This window comes from Trachemys scripta, chromosome 16 (assembly GCF_013100865.1).
Source record: "Trachemys scripta elegans isolate TJP31775 chromosome 16, CAS_Tse_1.0, whole genome shotgun sequence".
Classification (NCBI taxonomy): domain Eukaryota; kingdom Metazoa; phylum Chordata; order Testudines; family Emydidae; genus Trachemys; species Trachemys scripta.
This window is the reverse complement of record NC_048313.1, coordinates 4,223,345-4,240,453: the sequence shown is the minus strand read 5'-3', so window position 1 is coordinate 4,240,453 and position 17,109 is coordinate 4,223,345. Positions and strand designations below refer to the sequence as shown.

General features: G+C 52.6%; 1 protein-coding gene across 1 annotated transcript in view; it reads right to left on the bottom strand.

The window, feature by feature from the left end:
• Nucleotides 1–1,704: 1,704 nt before the first annotated feature.
• Nucleotides 1,705–17,109, bottom strand: part of LOC117889206 (delta-like protein C) — a gene marked incomplete in the record, with an annotated part of 272,400 nt that continues 256,995 nt past the window's right edge. The window contains 1 exon segment of the mRNA XM_034793099.1: nucleotides 1,705–1,974. Within this exon segment, the coding sequence (XP_034648990.1) occupies nucleotides 1,969–1,974 (6 nt within the window).

Here is a 17,109-nt window from a genome sequence, read left to right as displayed (position 1 = left end):
TTTAAAATCGGTTGCCTCTCCGCTTCACTGAACGGCCCCCTTGTTCCTGAGTCACGGAAAAGGGTGAACGAAAACACTTCCTAATCCAGTCACGGTGTTCTGTGGCTTTATCATCATAATCTCTCACTCTTCATCAGTAAATCTCAAAGCGCTTTAGAAAGGACGGCAGTATCATTATCCCCATTTACAGACGGGGAAACTGAGGCACGGAGGGGCGAAGTCACTTGTCCAAGGTCACCCGGCAGCTGAGCCAGGAATAGAACCCAGTGCCCCAAGTTCCAGTGGTGTATCCACTAGGACACGCTGCCTCCCAGGTCCCTCTGTTATATATCTCCTCTCTAAACAGTCCCCGTCTTTTCAATTTCTCTTGATATGGAAGTTCTCTGAGGGTGTTAAACAACCTCCAATAGATTCCATAGAGAGATTCGTAGATTCTCGTAAGGCCAAAAGGGACCACTGTGATCATCTAGTCTAGCTTCCCGCATTACCCAGGCTGGAGATTCTCCAGCCCGAGAGTCCTGCTTCCAGCCCATATCTTGTGGTCGAGCTAGAACAGATCTTTTCTAAATAGACATTGAACGTTGATGGAAAGACTCCAGCTGATGGAGAATCCACCCCCTCCCTGGGTCAGTTGATTAAAGGATTAATCTCCTCTTCCTCCACTCTTAAAATTTGCGCTGTATTTCCAGGTTCAATTTGTCTGGCCTCAGCTCCCAGCCACCGGATCTCACTCTGCCTGGTTGCAAGATTAAAGGGCCTTCTAGTATCAGATCTCTTCTCCCCTTGTAGATGCTCAGAGACTGTGATCAAGTCACCTTATAACAACAGAATCAGCCACTCAACCTTCCACCAGCGTTAAAAGAAAATCAAAGTAGATCCGTCAGAAAAACAAAGCATCAAACTGATTTTTTTTTTCACTGAGCAAAATAGATATTTTATATATTTCTTTTGAGAGAAAATGGGGACATACAAAAATGTAAAAGGAAAAAAAAAAAATCCGGGAAACAGACAGGGATATATGTACAGGACACTTCTTATAAATATACAATATATACAATTTAAATATGTATATAGAGTATCTCCAAAAAGCTTTTTGTACACGGCACTTCTTGTGTTTTAAATTAAAACAAACGCAAGTTTTCAAATAATAATAATTAAAAAACCATTCAAGATTTTTCTCCCCCCCCCCCCACCTTGGTAACGCTTTAAAGAGTCGTTCCTATCCCCTCGCGCCATTGGTTCCTGAAAGCAAAAGAATCCATTAGTGGAGCGTCCCGTCTAACCGCCTCCCTTCCAACCCATCTCTGGCACATAAAGGGCGTCGAGAGCTTTCCGCCATGTGGTCTCAGCACGTGGCTCCGCCCCTTGCACGGGGGGAGGGGCTTATCCCCAGCCACCGCTCTGATTGGCCAAGTGGCAAGGGGAGGGGCTTCCTTCCTTCAGCTCGACAGGGAAGCAGTCTGAGATAAAACCACAGCATTAAAATAATAATAATAATAATAATTAATAATAATAATTAAAAAGCCAGGGCAAAAGGAACAGAGTCCATTCCTGGCAGCCCCCTGCTGGAAAAGGACCGGCCTTTTCTGACTACCGCTCTACTGTCTTCCTGATGCATCACCAGTGCAACATCCCCCCCTCCCTCTACTCTCCAACTTCCCCCCCCAACAACCTCCCTCCCCCCAAAAGACATCCGCACCCCCTCCACAGCCAACTTTCCACCTTCCAAACCTTCCTCTGTTCCCTTGGTCCCCCCCGCACCCCCCAACTCACATAGCAGCAAGAATAAATATTAAATATTTTTCTCTTTAGAAAACAAACAGGAGTCGATATTTATAATCTATAGATTAAAAAATAATAGTACGTCGTCCGCCGCTGATCCAGGCGTCCGAGGAGGCGTCTCTGTAAACATTCTTTAGCGGGGCAGGGGGGGACGGAGCCACAGGTCCGAGGTTGGGGGGGCCACTTTTAAACCTAGAAATGAACAAGAGCGGGGGACGAACGATTAGGGCAGACGGTAATCGGCTGGGAGTCAAAAGGCCCTTGCCCCGCCCCCTCCCGCACCACCCTGGCCGAGGAATCCAGCCCAAGCATGGGGCGAGGGGTCTTGGTTCGGCGGAGACCCCGGCCCCGCGCATCTCAATTCATAACCGTGCAGGTGGGGTGCTGGTTGCATCCTGTCCAGATGTCGGGTCTTAGGGACAACCAAAGAAGTGACTCTCTGATTCATAGAATCACAGAATATCAGGGTTGGAAGGGACCTCAGGAGGTATCTAGTCCAACCCTCTGCTCAATGCAGGACCAACCCCAACTAAATCATCCCAGCCAGGGCTCTGTCAAGCCGGGCCTTAAAAACCTCTAAGGAAGGAGATTCCCCCACCTCCGTAGGGAACCCATTCCAGTGCTTCACCACCCTCCTAGTGAAATAGTGTTTCCTAATATCCAACCTAGACCTCCCCCACTGCAACTTGAGACCATTACTCCTGGTTCTGTCATTCCCTCCCTCCCATGTGACTCCTGTCCCAGGATTTCCACAGAGTCAATTCAGGACTTCAATGGAGCACTGCGGATCTACACCAGCAGGGGACGGGACTTTACGTGAGTGCTACGGGAGTGGAGCAGAGCTGATGGGTTCACCACAGAGCCATTGACCTCCCTACAGAGGTCCAAAGCGAGATGCTCCCATGTGTCAGTGTTTAGTGGCAGTCACATGCTCCCCCTGGGTGAGTTGGTGGGTGCCAGGAAGGGTGTGGGGTGGGGGAGACGGCGTGGAATGGAGGCTGGAAGTCACCCGAGGACAAGCCGCAGCCTGGGTGATGGGGCACACGAAACGCATTCAGAGCTGTGAGCGGCGGAGAGGGTCAACAGCTCGTACCGAGAAACAAGGAGGCACGTAGAGGTATTATGGTAGTGCCCAGCCAAGAGCAGGGCCCCGCTGTGCTCGGTGCTGCCCACACACGCCCCTGCCCCGAAGAGCTCCCAGGTTAAGCAGACCCAGGGATGAGTCTCCCCCTTTTACAGCGAGAGAGAGAGGAAGTGATTTGCCAAGGACCCTTCATGGAGTCCGTGGAAGAGCTGGGGATAGCAACTAGATCTTTGACACATTCGCGGCATGTGATCAGACCCCTGGGAAGCACTAGGGGGTGCCCCTTCCACCTGCTCTGGCTCTGTGTGGCACATGGCGCACGGTGACCCTGTTTAGCACATGCCAGGGACAGCGTCTCCATAGGTGTCTGTACGGTGCGTAGCACAGCGGGTGCCCTGATGGATTGGGACAGTCAGGTGCTACCACAGGGTCAGTGATAACAATAGCACCTTTCGTCAGGAGGCCTGGAAGCCCTTTACAAAGGAGGTCAAGATCATTAGCTGCATTTTACATATGGGGAAACTGAGGCACGGAAGTGGGGGAGTCACTTGCCCAAAGTCACTATGACCCCGGGAGCCGCTCAAAGCCAACTATACCTCATATCAGGCATGACACATTCATTACCCCAACCCGGTGTTGTCCCAATATGTCTCTAAAAGGTGTCCTGCGAGGTACCATATGTAAACTGGTGACATGCTGGGCCCCAAAATCATGGGGCAATGTATGTACGGATTATGTACCACGACTGATAGCTGTGTGCTGGAGGCGGAGCATAAATCCAGTCTGCCCTGTCCGGCTCCATTACAGGAAGAGGATAATGAAAGTACATTTACATGCAAGGTAAACAAAACCATCAAGCTAACAAGCGGCGGAGAAGAACCTGCCGGGGGACAGAACCTGCACCCCAAGAAGCCTCCCTGCCTCTTGACGCAGAGACAATCCCCTTCGGGTAATATAAGAGGAGCAAAAGGACATTTCCTTTATCCGTTGCTTAGGGGACTGAGGGGCCAGCGATGTGAAGGGCAGGAGATGCTGCTAACTTGCCGTGAGACACTCATTTAGGCAAAGACATCACTTGGTGGAATTCACGTCTAGTCACTAGAAAGCATGTGCTGTTTGGACCCAGACCTGTCGCTTTTTCTCTCACTTAATATCACCTAAATCTCTGTTCTTTGCTAATAATGTTTGACTATAAACCTGACGTTCTCAACCGGGGGTCCGCGGGCCCTGGGCAGGTTTCAGTTAGACCAGGGCTAACGTTACACAGGGCAGAAAGCCCAAGCCCAAGCCCTGCCTCACGTCTGGACCGAATCGTTGACAGCACCAGCAACAAGGTTCACACGAAGTCAGTTTTTTAATTCCAGGACCTCCAGTCTCCTTTTCTGTTTTCTATTCTGTGTGTGTGTGGTTAACTGTATAACGATCCATTTCAAACAGCTTTTAATCTACTGGACGCACAGGCGCTGACTTTTTGGTTCCCGGGGGGGTGTGTGCTCGACCCCTGCTCCGCCCCAGACCCTGCCCCCTCTCCACCCCTTCCCCCAACCCCCCGCCGCCTCTTCCTGCCCCCGTTCCACCCCCTCCCTCTCAGCGCCTCCTGCATGCCGAGGAACAGCTGATCGTGGTGGGTGGGAGACACTGGGAGGAGGGGAAGGTGCTGAACCGCAGGGCTGCCAATGGGTGCTCTGCACCCACTGTTTTTTTCCCCATGGGTGCTCCGGCCCTGGAGCCCTGGCGCCCATGACTGGATGTGCCGAAAACGGTTGTTGGGGCACAGGTGAGCTGTGGCGTTTTATAGCACGTTGCGGGGGGCTCAGAAAGGAAAAGGCCGAGAACCCTGCTCTGAAGCGTCTCAGGGCTGGAATATTCAAGTAGGTGTGAATCCAACAGCACTGTCTCTTTGGCGGCGGTGATTTGAATTTCTCTGAGTGCCGCAGTGAGAGGGACTGGACGCCGCTGGTGAGCTCACGAACCGCGGATCGCTGTCTGTTACCTGCCGGGCACGGTTGGCCGAGTCGCGGAGCGTTCACTGGGGGAGCAGACAGACTGGCATGGCCGGGACACACGGCCGTTTGCTAACTCAAGGGCTTACAGCTCTGGATGCCCTGAGCCGAGCGTCACAGCCACCCAGCAGGCCGGTGGCAGAACCCAGATCACTGGAGTCCCGGTCCTCTAACCACTAGGCCACCTTGCCTCGTGATAACCACCCTCTCCCCCCACTTGCACATGTCCCGTGGGGGAACCCGTTCACCACCGCTAGCAGCTCACGACAGCACTGTCCCTCGGGGCGGCGAGAAGAGCCCGGGCTCCACTGGGATGCATCGAAAAGCTCCATTGAGGTTGCTGGACCCCGACAGGCCCTGGGTTCCCTCGGCCTCCCTAGCCTGTTATCGCAGAGCAGGGCCTCCCTAACTCCTGGCTTGGACCCCGGGGCTGTTACCTCCCCTGTGCTGTGCTGCTAACGAGGAGGGCCCAGTCCACTTCGTTAGGCCTCCAAGAGCCACTGGCCCGGGTCAGCCCTCTGCCTAGCTATTTAAGGTGCCGTCTCTGAGCAGTTAATCCTCCCTGCGAAGTGTTGAAGAGAAGCAACGTGAACCTGCCTTATGTCACACCCGGAGCTCATAGCAGAGCAGGGAACTGAACCTGGGTCTCCTCACATACCGGCTCGCACCCGAACCACTGCGCCACCTTCTCTGAGGCAGGCGGCGTCCCTCAGAGAGGGCAAAGACCCTGGACAATGAACTGCTCCCCCCTAGAAGCAGCTGTGACGTCCCCTCCGCTGCGCCTGCTGGATGGACAGAGGGCCATTCAAACCAGTGCGATTCTTAACAATTTAGCCGGGTGCCGCGAGGCGAAAGGGCTGCAGCGTGTGAAGGGTTAATGGGCACCAGCTGGCTGAGTGGGGCAGAGCGTAACAGCTGGGTCTGAGTGGAGGTTCTCGCCCCTCCTGGCTGGCTAACGCAAGGGAAGAGGCCAGGAATGATCTTCATTTGCCCTTCCCTGGCTGGGGATCTCGGTGCAGCGATGGTGAACGTTATCCTCGGCAATGTTCCGCCACTTCCCAAGCAGCACCTGCTTGGACTCCGGGGGCTAGAATCTGGCCGGGTTTCTCCATTCACAGCCTTCTGCATAAGATTCATCGATTTTAGGGCTGGACGGGACCTCTGGGATCCTCTGGTCCAATCTCTGGCATAGCTGTGGCCACAGGGCTTCCCTGAATTAACTCACACTTCAGGTCCAATGGCTGCGGGTGAATCAGCGCGGATCTTTCGGAAAAATCTCAATTCACTTGCCCGTGATGGAGAATCCACCCTGCCCCATGACACTTGTTCTAAGGGTTAATCACCTTCACTGTACCTTGTTTCTAACAGGTATTTGTCTAGCTTCAACTTCCGGCCATTGGGTCTTGCCCTTGGCCTTGCCCCCATCCTGGAGTTCGCCATGTGGCCTGATCTTCCAGCTGCTGGCTTAGGGGGTCCTCAGAGGAGCTTGGTGAGAGAAGCAGATGAGGAGGATCTTAAGGGAAGCCATGTCTCTAGCCCCACCGCATCTCAGGGGAAATCAAACGGCACTTCAGCTGAGATGGCAAAACTTCGGAGCGTAGAAATCCTCAGTGATTTACAGGTGGAAACCAGCAACAGGGCTCAGCGCCTCCCTATGCAAAATTCACAGCTGCATGTCAGCCTCCCACAAGTCCTGGGGCACTGGTGTCTCTTGGTTATACTGATGGGGGAAGGCTGCCACTGAGAACCACCTTCTCTCCAGGTGCGCAGCGGTGATATCTGAGCACACCTGGACGCCAGACCTCAAAGTTTGGAGCGTTTGGTTTTTGGTTCAGACCCATCTCGGGTCAAAGGGCTGCTGAGATGGAAGTCAGTCCAGGTGTATTTCACTGGATTTCCAGTAGGGGGCGCCTTGGCAGAGTGGTACCCGCCCAAGACTCCTGCACCATCAACTCAGAGAGTTTTTCAGAAATCCAGGACAGCGTCAAGCCCTTGCGTACGTACTTTCTGTGAGTTCCAGATCCAAGCCCAATGGGTCCCAAGAGGAGCCGAAGCCAGATTCCAACACCGCGAACCACCTGGAGATCATATTTCCTGTTGGGATCAGAATTAAAACACACCCCTTTAGACCCCTCGCTCCATTGCTCCACGGCCGGGCATGTGCCAGGGCCTCCCCCCAAACAAGGGGGAAACAGTTTAGCCTCGGAAAGTCTGGATCCTGGAAACTCTGGCTTGAGAGGAGAGACCAGGTGCTCGTGCCCTAGAGCAGCAGTTCTCAACCAGGGGTCTGGGGCCCCTTGGGGGGGCCCAAGCAGGTTTTAGGGGCTCCACCAAGCAGGGCCAGCATTAGCCTCTCTGAGGCCCAGGTCAGAAAGCGGAAGCCCCACCACCTGGGGCTGAAGCCAAAGCCTGAGCAGTTTAGCTTCACGGGGGCCCCCGTGGCATGGCCCTGGCTTCTATATGCAGAAAGCCAGTTGTTGTGGCACAGGTGGGCCGTGGAGTTTTTATAGCATGTTGTGAGGGCCTCAGAAAAAAAAAAGGTTGAGAACCTCTGTCCTAGAGATCTGCCTACCTTCATGGTCCTGGCTTTCATGCCCTTGGAATCGGCGTGGGCGACATCTAAACAAGATGGGGCATCTACTGGAGATGTCTATGGGCATTGCCAGCAGCCCAAGACTCAGGACGCTTGTCTACTGACCTGCCCCATTTGGGCACATTGTCACCAGAGCTTCCAACCGCGGCGCTCATCTTTGATTCTGCTTCTTTCCTTCTCCCCAGATCCAGCACCGGCTTCCCCTACCACCCACCCCTATGTCTCTAGCTAGCCCTTGGTCATCTCTCTCCTTGACTCCTGTGACCTCTTCTTTTCTGACCTCATTCCCTCTTGATCTCTCTCCCCTCCAATCCATGCTAACTGGAGATAGCCTTTCCCCACCGATTGGACCTCATCTTCCAATCACTTCCACTTTTTTCATCAGAGGTAAGGCCAGAAGGGACTATTAGATCACTGATTCTGACCTCCTATATCTCACACACCTGAGAATTCCACCCTGTTACCCCTGTATTGAGCCCATGAACATCTTTCCCTATAAAGCATCCAGTTTGGAAGAGAAGGTATCCAAGAAAGGGAGAATCCATCAGTTCACTTGGGAGTTTTACCTGCACGGGTAAAACAAATTGTGCCTTATTTCTAATTGGAATTTGTCTGGCTTTGACTTCCATCCATTGGTTCTTGTTCTCCGCTACGTTAAAGACTCCCCTTAATACCTGGTATTTTCTCCCCATGAAAGCAACAGAGGGTCCTGTGGCACCTTTAAGACTAACAGAAGTATTGGGAGCATAAGCTTTCGTGGGTAAGAACCTCACTTCTTCAGATGCAAGAACCACCTGGAGATCATATTTCCTGTCGGGATCACAATTAAAACACACCCCTTTAGACCCCGCGCTCCACTGCTCCATGGCCGGGCATGTGCCAGGGGTCTCTCCCCAAACAAGGGGGAAAAAGTTTAAGATGCAGATGACTTGCATCTGAAGAAGTGAAGTTCTTACCCACGAAAGCTTATGCTCCCAATACTTCTGTTCATCTTAAAGGTGCCACAGGACCCTCTGTTGCTTTTACAGATTTAGACTAACACGGCTACCCCTCTGATACTCTCCCCATGAAGATATTTAAATATTATATTCAAGTCACCTCTCACTCTTCTTTCTGAGAAGCTACACGGGCTGAGTTCTCTAAGGCCTGGTCTACACTACAGAGGTAGGTCGAAGCGAGGCAGCTTCCATTAGTCTAACTCTGTAAGTGCCACTGATGTAACTTGCCTACTGTGCGGACTTAACAACTCCACCTCCGCGAGAGGCCTAGCACATGGGTCAATGCAATGTCAGTGTAGACACTGCATTGCTTACGTTGACCGTTACTGGCTTTCAGGAGCCATCCCACAATGCCCCACGCTGACAGTTCAATCAGTGCAAGGTGAGGACGCACACCGCCGGCACAAGGAGAGTCGTGTGGACACGCAAAAGTCATTTAATCACTGCAGTGGCTGTAGGTTGACTTAATTTTGTAGTGTAGACTTGGCCGAAGTCTCTTACTGCAAGACATTTTCTCCAGCTCGGAAGTCATTTTTGTAGCTCTTCTCTGTCCCCTTGACAATTTTTCAACATCCTTTTTAAAGTGGCGACGCCAGAACTGGAGGCAATATTCCATTATCAGTCTCCCCAACGCTGCGTAGAGGAGGCGACTTTCCCTCTAGCTGTACTCACAGCTCCTGTGTCCAAGGATTCTGTGCCAAGATTCTGTGTCCAAGGATCGCATTAGCTCCGTTTGTCACAACATCGCACTGGGAGCTCTCTACTTCAGGTTGGAATGACCCGCTCCAGCCAGCTGAGGTTTACCAAACGCCCTTCTTCTGGAACACAGAAATTCATGAACTTCCCAGAGATAATGACCACAGGCCGCTGTGTGTCTGGGTCTGGACTGCAGCCACCTGCAAGTCCAGGCCCTAAACTTGATGGGGAAAGGACTGTGAGGAAGGACATGTCTGCTCTGTCCAGTCACTGGGCCACACCCAACACACCCAATGCACTGAGTAGCAACACTGGCCAGTACATCAAATAGCAATGCTGTCACGCTCAACGCAATCAGTCCAAAGCTGCCATGCCCAACTCACCGAGTAGCAATGCCATGGTGCCCAACTCACCGAGTAGCAATGCCATGGCGCTCAACTCACTGAGTAGCAATGCCATGGTGCTCAACTCATACAGTAGCAATGCCATGGTGCCCAACTCATCGAGTAGCAATGCCATGGTGCTCAACTCATACAGTAGCAATGCCATGGTGCTCAACTCACCGAGTAGCAATGCCATGGCGCTCAACTCATACAGTAGCAATGCCACGACGCCCAACTCATCGAGTAGCAATGCCATGGTGCCCAACTCATACAGTGGCAATGCCATGGGGCCCAACTCACCGAGTAGCAATGCCATGGTGCTCAACTCATACAGTAGCAATACCATGGTGCCCAACTCATACAGTAGCAATGCCATGGTACCCAACTCATTGAGTAGCAATGCCATGGTGCCCAACTCATACAGTAGCAATGCCATGGTGCCCAACTCACCGAATAGCAATGCCATGGCGCTCAACTCATACAGTAGCAATGCCATAGTGCCCAACTCACTGAATAGCAATGCCATGGTGCCCAACTCATACAGTAGCAATGCCATGGTGCTCAACTCATCGAGTAGCAATGCCACGACACCCAACTCATCGAGTAGCAATGCCATGGTGCCCAACTCATACAGTAGCAATGCCATGGGGCCCAACTCACCGAGTAGCAATGCCATGGTGCCCAACTCACCGAGTAGCAATGCCATGGCGCTCAACTCATACAGTAGCAATGCCATGGTGCTCAACTCACCGAGTAGCAATGCCATGGTGCTCAACTCATCGAGTAGCAATGCCACGATGCCCAACTCATCGAGTAGCAATGCCATCATGCCCCACTCACCGAGTAGCAATGCCATGGTGCCCAGCTCATACAGTAGCAATGCCATGGGACCCAACTCACCAAGTAGCAATGCCATGGTGCCCAACTCATCGAGTAGCAATGCCATGGCACCCAACTCATTGCACAGTAATGCCATCATGCCCAACACATAGAGTAGCAATGCCAACACGACCAGCTCATCGAGGAGCAAAGCTGCCACTCTCAACAGATGGAATAGCAATGCCAGTATGCCATCATGACCAATTCATCAAATAGAAAAGCTGCCCCGCTCCATGCATGCAGTAGCCACGCCATCACAGCCAACACTGAGTAGCACTGCTCGCCATGGCATTCCAGATCAGTTAGTCACAGACAAATGGCCCACAATTCACAAATGGCTCCTTTAGAACGTTCTCTTTGATAGGTCAGCTCAAGCGCACCCAGCCAAACCTTCACGACCCACAGTCACATGGGTTAGCAGACGAATCAATGCAACTAGCAGAGACCTTGATTTTGAAATACGGTGGGATCCCTATTTAGCACCGATAGAATGTCGCCATGCCGGTTGGAGTGCTTTGGGGGATCACCAGATCAGAAACTCAGGAGCAGAGCAAACACTCCAGGATCTCCACACGGATCATCGGAACCCGAACCTTCACCTCTTCTCCCATTACTCCACACACCCTATTAAAGAATTCCTCTCCCTCCCTGCCTCTAATACCCTTCAAACCTTTGAAAACTGCTTCAGGGCATGAGGCAACCTCCAACTATAGGATGAAACTTCTCCTCTGGGCAGGTTATTCCAACACTGCTCATCAAGGGGTGTTCTGGCATCTGGGATTAGCTAGACAGGCGTCCGGCCTGATCTGGCAAAGCAATTCCTACGTTCCTACATTTTGCCTGACCCTCAGCTTTGAAGGACTTGGTCAATGGAAACACGAACTGGGGAAAGAAAAATCAGTTCCTGGATTGTTCTGCACAACATTGATTTTTGGTTCCAGTTTCCTAGTTTTGGTTATATACGTTTTTAACGCCGGTGCATGCAGCAGCCTCTAGTTGCTTCACTTAGTTCCAGGAAGGGCGAGGGGGTGTGGGGGGAGTTGGTTTTCCCATCAGAGGAAAAGGAAAATTTGGAGGGAGGAATATTTTCCATTGCAAAAGCTGAAAGTTCCGATTTTTTTCCCCAATTGCAGAATCTTGGAACAAGAAAAACGGAACTGCTGTGCAACCTAATAGAATGGACGACGCTTTCCGGAGACAGAAGGATTTGGTTCCAGTTTGCAACAAGCTAATCTGCTCTTTACTCTTCACCCTGAGGTGTCTGGGGTCTCTTCCAGTCCCAACCTCCTCTACACACCCAGCCCAACTATGCAGAATCCAAACTCACTCTCCCCTCCCCAGAGTTCGGCTTTATTAAACCAACAATCAGGTAAGAAAGTTGAACTCAAACCTTCTCCCCAGGCCAACCTGCTCCCTAGGGTTCCTCCCCAGGACTGCTCAGCCCACACCCTAGGTCCTCTGTCCCCAGGAACGCCCTTCCACCTCCTTTGCCTCCAGGGAGGGTAAAAGAGCCACCGGCAGCAGCGAATCGGCAGAACCCATTTGACCCTTTCCCAGCGGGATCCCAGGTTTGTGTGACTGCTACTGCTGAGTTAATCTCAGACCGTAGAGGTTAGCTTTTAAATCCAGAGGTCCCAGGTTCAGCCCCTCCAGATGGCCCATCCTGGGGTGTTGTCCCATGTATACAGCACCTACCCCAGTGGGGCCCGGCTCTTCATGAGTTACCGTAGTAACAGTCCAAACCCCTGCCCACCTACTAGTGAGCAGGTTCAGTCCATTGCCACCAAGTCCCACATGCTCATCCCCGAGAGAGGACACAGCGCTACACTCCAGGGAGTGACCACGTCAGCCCCGGTCACTGCAAGGCCAGGGTCCGAAGGGAGATAAAAATGGAGGTGGTGGGGGTGTGATCAAGGAGGGTCTAACCACCCATTGCACAAGCCACTCCATATCCGGTGCCCTCCAGGCTCCGAAGAGGGTTTGCCATACGGACCAATGAGTTTACCCAGCTCCCCGAGCAGAGATCAGAGAGTACACTCTTCCCCATGCCGTGTGGGAAGGGGGTCAGGGGAGGAATCATCCCCTCGATACAGGTCCTGACAGCTGAGCATTGCAGGACCCCGCTATGATCTCTCTCCTAGCCTTTGACAGAGGCCAAGCTCACCTTTAGCACTTCCAAATTCGTCCCCTTCCCACCCCCAGGTGTTGCTGCTGGTTCCTCTCCATAATCTACCTGCTCTTTGCCATTCTTTGGGCTAACGGCCTTTGGCCAGACCCAGACTGATTCCTGCAACGGTCTCCTCTAGGCCTGTTCAGTCTCCCCGTAATGCACCATCTCTGGCTGGTTGGATCCCACCGGGCCGGTCCTCAACTCCATCCTTCCCTGGCATCCTCCCAGATCCCTGCTCACTCCCTCCCTCTCTGGTCTTGTTGGCCCTTGCTCTGTGCGAGCTGCAGGGCTCACCCCCTCCCCCTTCCCTGCCTAGAAGCCCCCATCCTTTGCTCTGGCTTTTGGTTGCTTCCCGCATCTCTCCACTAGCTAGTTGTCCTGAGAGCTGCTCTGGGGAGAGAAGGGCTGGATCCGCAAACGTTGCCATAGGGTGGTGGACTCCATCACGTGGTGCTTGGTCCTATCTGTCTCCAAGCTGGGCTGCTTGGTCCCTGCTCCCCCAGGCACCTGGTTTCCCTGTCCAATCTCCAGGACAACTCCCTCGCCAGTGGCTGGCTGCTCCAGTCCCAGCAGGCAGTTCCTCTCCTGTTACGCAGTAGCCCCGAGGATTGGCTGTCTCCTCTTTGTCTCCGGTTGCTGTTCCAGGCCTCTGGGCTCTTCTTTGCCAAGAGCAACTCGGGCAGCTGTAGGAGTAGCTGGAAACAGAGCATCCTGGGCTTCATCGGGCACTCCTGCCTTGACCCCCAAAACCTCCTGTACCAGCTTAAGGGTAATTTGCCCCAGGACTCCTGTTTGACAGGCCCCCAAACCAGGTAGCGTTGAAATCTGGCACATGGGTATGCAGGGCCATTTGGGTTTGGCCTGGCTCTGTCTCCGGAGTGCTAGGCTGCAACGCCAATCAAATTTGGCCCATCTGCGCCTCAATCTCAATCTATGGTGGGGCAGACGCATCAAACCTGAGTGGGTTGCACCCTGCTTTAGCCCTTTCAAATGTCAGGAAGAATGGCGCAGCCCAGGCAAGTGCCATGATTGTGCCAAGAACTTCCCTCATTCAAAATGGCTGCCACTGCCACCTACTGTTCCCAATGGGAGCGAGGCTATGGGCTGACCTTGTTCAAAATGGCCACCACCACCTCCATCCGTTCTCAGGGGAAGCGGGGCCATGGGCAGACCTTGTTTAAAATGGTTGCCATCACTGCCTATTGCTCTCAATGGGTGTGAGGTCACAAGCTGGACTTGTTCAAAATGGCCACCACCGCCTCCTACTGTTCCCAATGGTCCATCTAGCCCAGTATCCTGTCTTCTGACAGTGGCCAATGCCAGGTGCTTCAGAGGAAATGAACACACCAGGGCAGTTATCGAGTGATCCATCCCGTCATCCACTCCCAGCTTCTGCCAGTCAGAGGTTTAGGGTCACACGGAACATGGGGTTGCGTCCCTGACCATCCTGGCTAATAGCCATTCATGGACCTGTCCTCCAGGAACTTATCTCATTCTTTTTTGAACCCAGTTATACTTTTGGCCTTCATAGTATCCACTGGCAATGAGTTCCACAGGTTGACTGTGCGCTGGGTGACAAAGTCCTTCCTTTTGTTTGTTTTCAACCTGCTGCCTGTTCATTTCATTGGGTGACCCCTAGTTCTTGTGTGACGTGAAGGAGTAAATAACACTTTCCCTAGTCACTTTCTCCACACCAGTCATAAAGTTATAGACCTCTGTCATATCCTCCCTCAGGCATCTCTTTTCCAAACTGAACAGTCCCAGGTTTTTAAATCCCCCCTCATATGGAAGATGGTCCATCCCCCTAACCATTTTTGTTGCCCTTTGTTGCACTTTTCCCCTTTCTAATATATCTTTTTTTGAGATGGGGGCGACCAGATCTGCACACAGTATTCAAGGTGTGAACGTACCATGGCTTTATATAGAGGCAATATGATATTTTCTGTCTTATTATCTGTCCTTTTCCTAATGGTTCCTAACAGTCTGTTCAGTTTTTTGACTGCCGCTGCACATTGAGTGGATGTTTTCAGAGAACTCTCCACAATTGTTCAAAATGATCACCATCGCCTACTCTCGGTAGGAGTGAGGCTATGGGCTGACACCTTGTTCAAAATGGCCGCCATTGCCTACTCTCGATAGGAGCGAGGCTATGGGCTGACACCTTGTTCAAAATGGCCGCCATCACCTACTCTCGATAGGAGCGAGGCTATGAGCTGACACCTTGTTCAAAATGGCTGCCATCGCCTCCTACCACTCTCAGTGGGAGCGTGGCTACAGGCTGCTCTTTCAAAATGGCTGCCGCTCCCCCCCCCACCCCGGCCTAGCGCTTATCATCCGGATCCAGCCCCCTGGTATCTGAGTCCCACCAGGCCATGGGCTGGATTTGTGACAGGAAGTGGCCCTAGGGTGACGCTGCTGCTACCACTGACATTTTGGCTGGGGTGTGGGATTGGAAAGGAGACGAGAGGACTCTGGGGTGGACGGGGGCATGGGGCAGTCCTGCCGCATCCTATCCAAACAACAGGAACACCCCCTGTTCAGAGAGGGGTTAGGGGCAGGACCCCCTTCTCCCTCCCCTCTCCTCTTCCTCCCACGTTCCTTCTCCCTTCCATCCTCCACAGCCCCAATTCCCCCCACCCAATTTCTGGGCCAGTCACCCCTTGAGAACTGCCTGTCTCTTGCATTATATTCGGGGGTGTCCCTTCCTGCCAGGCCAGGCCTGAGGCTGGAGTGAGGGACCGGAAGGTGGGAGAGATGTCTGAGGTGAGGGTTTGCCCTGGGCAAAGGCCCGGGGTGGGGCTATTCCTGCCAAGCCAGTTGGCCCAGGCCTAATTAAAAGCCTCCATGCCTAATCAGCACCCCCTCTCGGTGACCCTCATCCCATGCAGTAAGGAGGGGGAGCCAGGGTGGTTGTGGGAGGATGGGAGGGCAACGTACAGTTATCTGGGGGGAGGGATAGCTCAGTGGTTTGAGCATTGGCCTGCTAAACCCAGGGTTGTGAGTTCAATCCTTGAGGGGGCCACTTGGGAATCTGGGGCAAAATCAGTACTTGGTCCTGCTAGTGAAGGCAGGGGGCTGGACTTGATGACCTTTCAAGGTCCCTTCCAGTTCTAGGAGATGGGATATCTCCATTATTTGTTTTTGTTTTTGTTTGTTTTGTGTGGAGCCATGAGGATAGGGTTGCCACCTCGGCAGTACAAATAACGGGGACATCTGCCTGCTCCACCACGTACACCCTACACCACCGACCCTTCACCCAGGGCACTGTCTCCTCAGCCCCTGTGGGCTCCTGCTCCGGGCACCAACCTTGCCAAGCGAGGTTGATATGAGGAGAAAACTGGCTCTGTGGATGAGGGGAAAGCAGTGGACGTGTTATTCCTTGACTTTAGCAAAGCTTTTGATACGGTCTCCCACAGTATTCTTGCCGCCAAGTTAAAGAAGTATGGGCTGGATGAATGGACTCTAAGGTGGATAGAAAGCTGGCTAGATCGTCGGGCTCAACGGGTAGTGATCAATGGCTCCATGTCTAGTTGGCAGCCGGTATCAAGCGGAGTGCCCCAAGGGTCAGTCCTGGGGCCGGTTGTGTTCAATATCTTCATTAATGATCTGGAGGATGGCGTGGATGCACCCTCAGCAAGTTTGCAGATGACACTAAACTGGGAGGAGTGGTACATACGCTGGAGGGTAGGGATAGGATACAGAAGGACCTAGACAAATTAGAGGATTAGGCCAAAAGAAACCTGATGAGGTTCAACAAGGACAAGTGCTGAGCCCTGCACTTAGGATGGAAGAATCCCATGCACTGCTACAGACTAGGGACCGATTGGCTAGGCAGCAGTTCTGCAGAAAAGGACCTAGGGGTTACAGTGGATGAGAAGCTGGATATGAGTCAGCAGTGTGCTCTTGTTGCCAAGAAGGCTAACAGCATTTTGGGTTGTATAAGTAGGGGCATTGCCAGCAGATCGAGGGACGTGATCATTCCCCTCTATTCGACATTGGTGAGGCCTCATCTGGAGTACTGCGTCCAGTTTTGGGCCCCACACTACAAGAAGGATGTGGAAAAATTAGAAAGAGTTCAGCCAAGGTCAACAAAAATGATGAGGGGGCTGGAGCACATGACTTACGAGGAGAGGCTGAGGGAACTGGGATTGTTTAGTTTGCAGAAGAAGAGTGAGGGGGGATTTGATAGCAGCCTTCAACTACCTGAAAGGGGGTTCCAAAGAGGATGGATCTAGACTGTTCTCAGCAGATGACAGAACCAGGAGTAATGGTCTCAAGTTGCAGTGGGGGAGGTTTAGGTTGGATATTAGGAAACACTATTTCACTAGGAGGGTGGTGAAGCACTGGAATGGGTTCCCTAGGGAGGTGGTGGAATCTCCTTCCTTAGAGGTTTTTAAGGCCCGGCTTGACAAAGCCCTGGCTGGGATGATTTAGTTGGGGTTGGTCCTGCTTTGAGCAGGGGGTTGGACTAGATACCTCCTGAGGTCCCTTCCAACCCTGATAGTCTATGATGAAATGAAG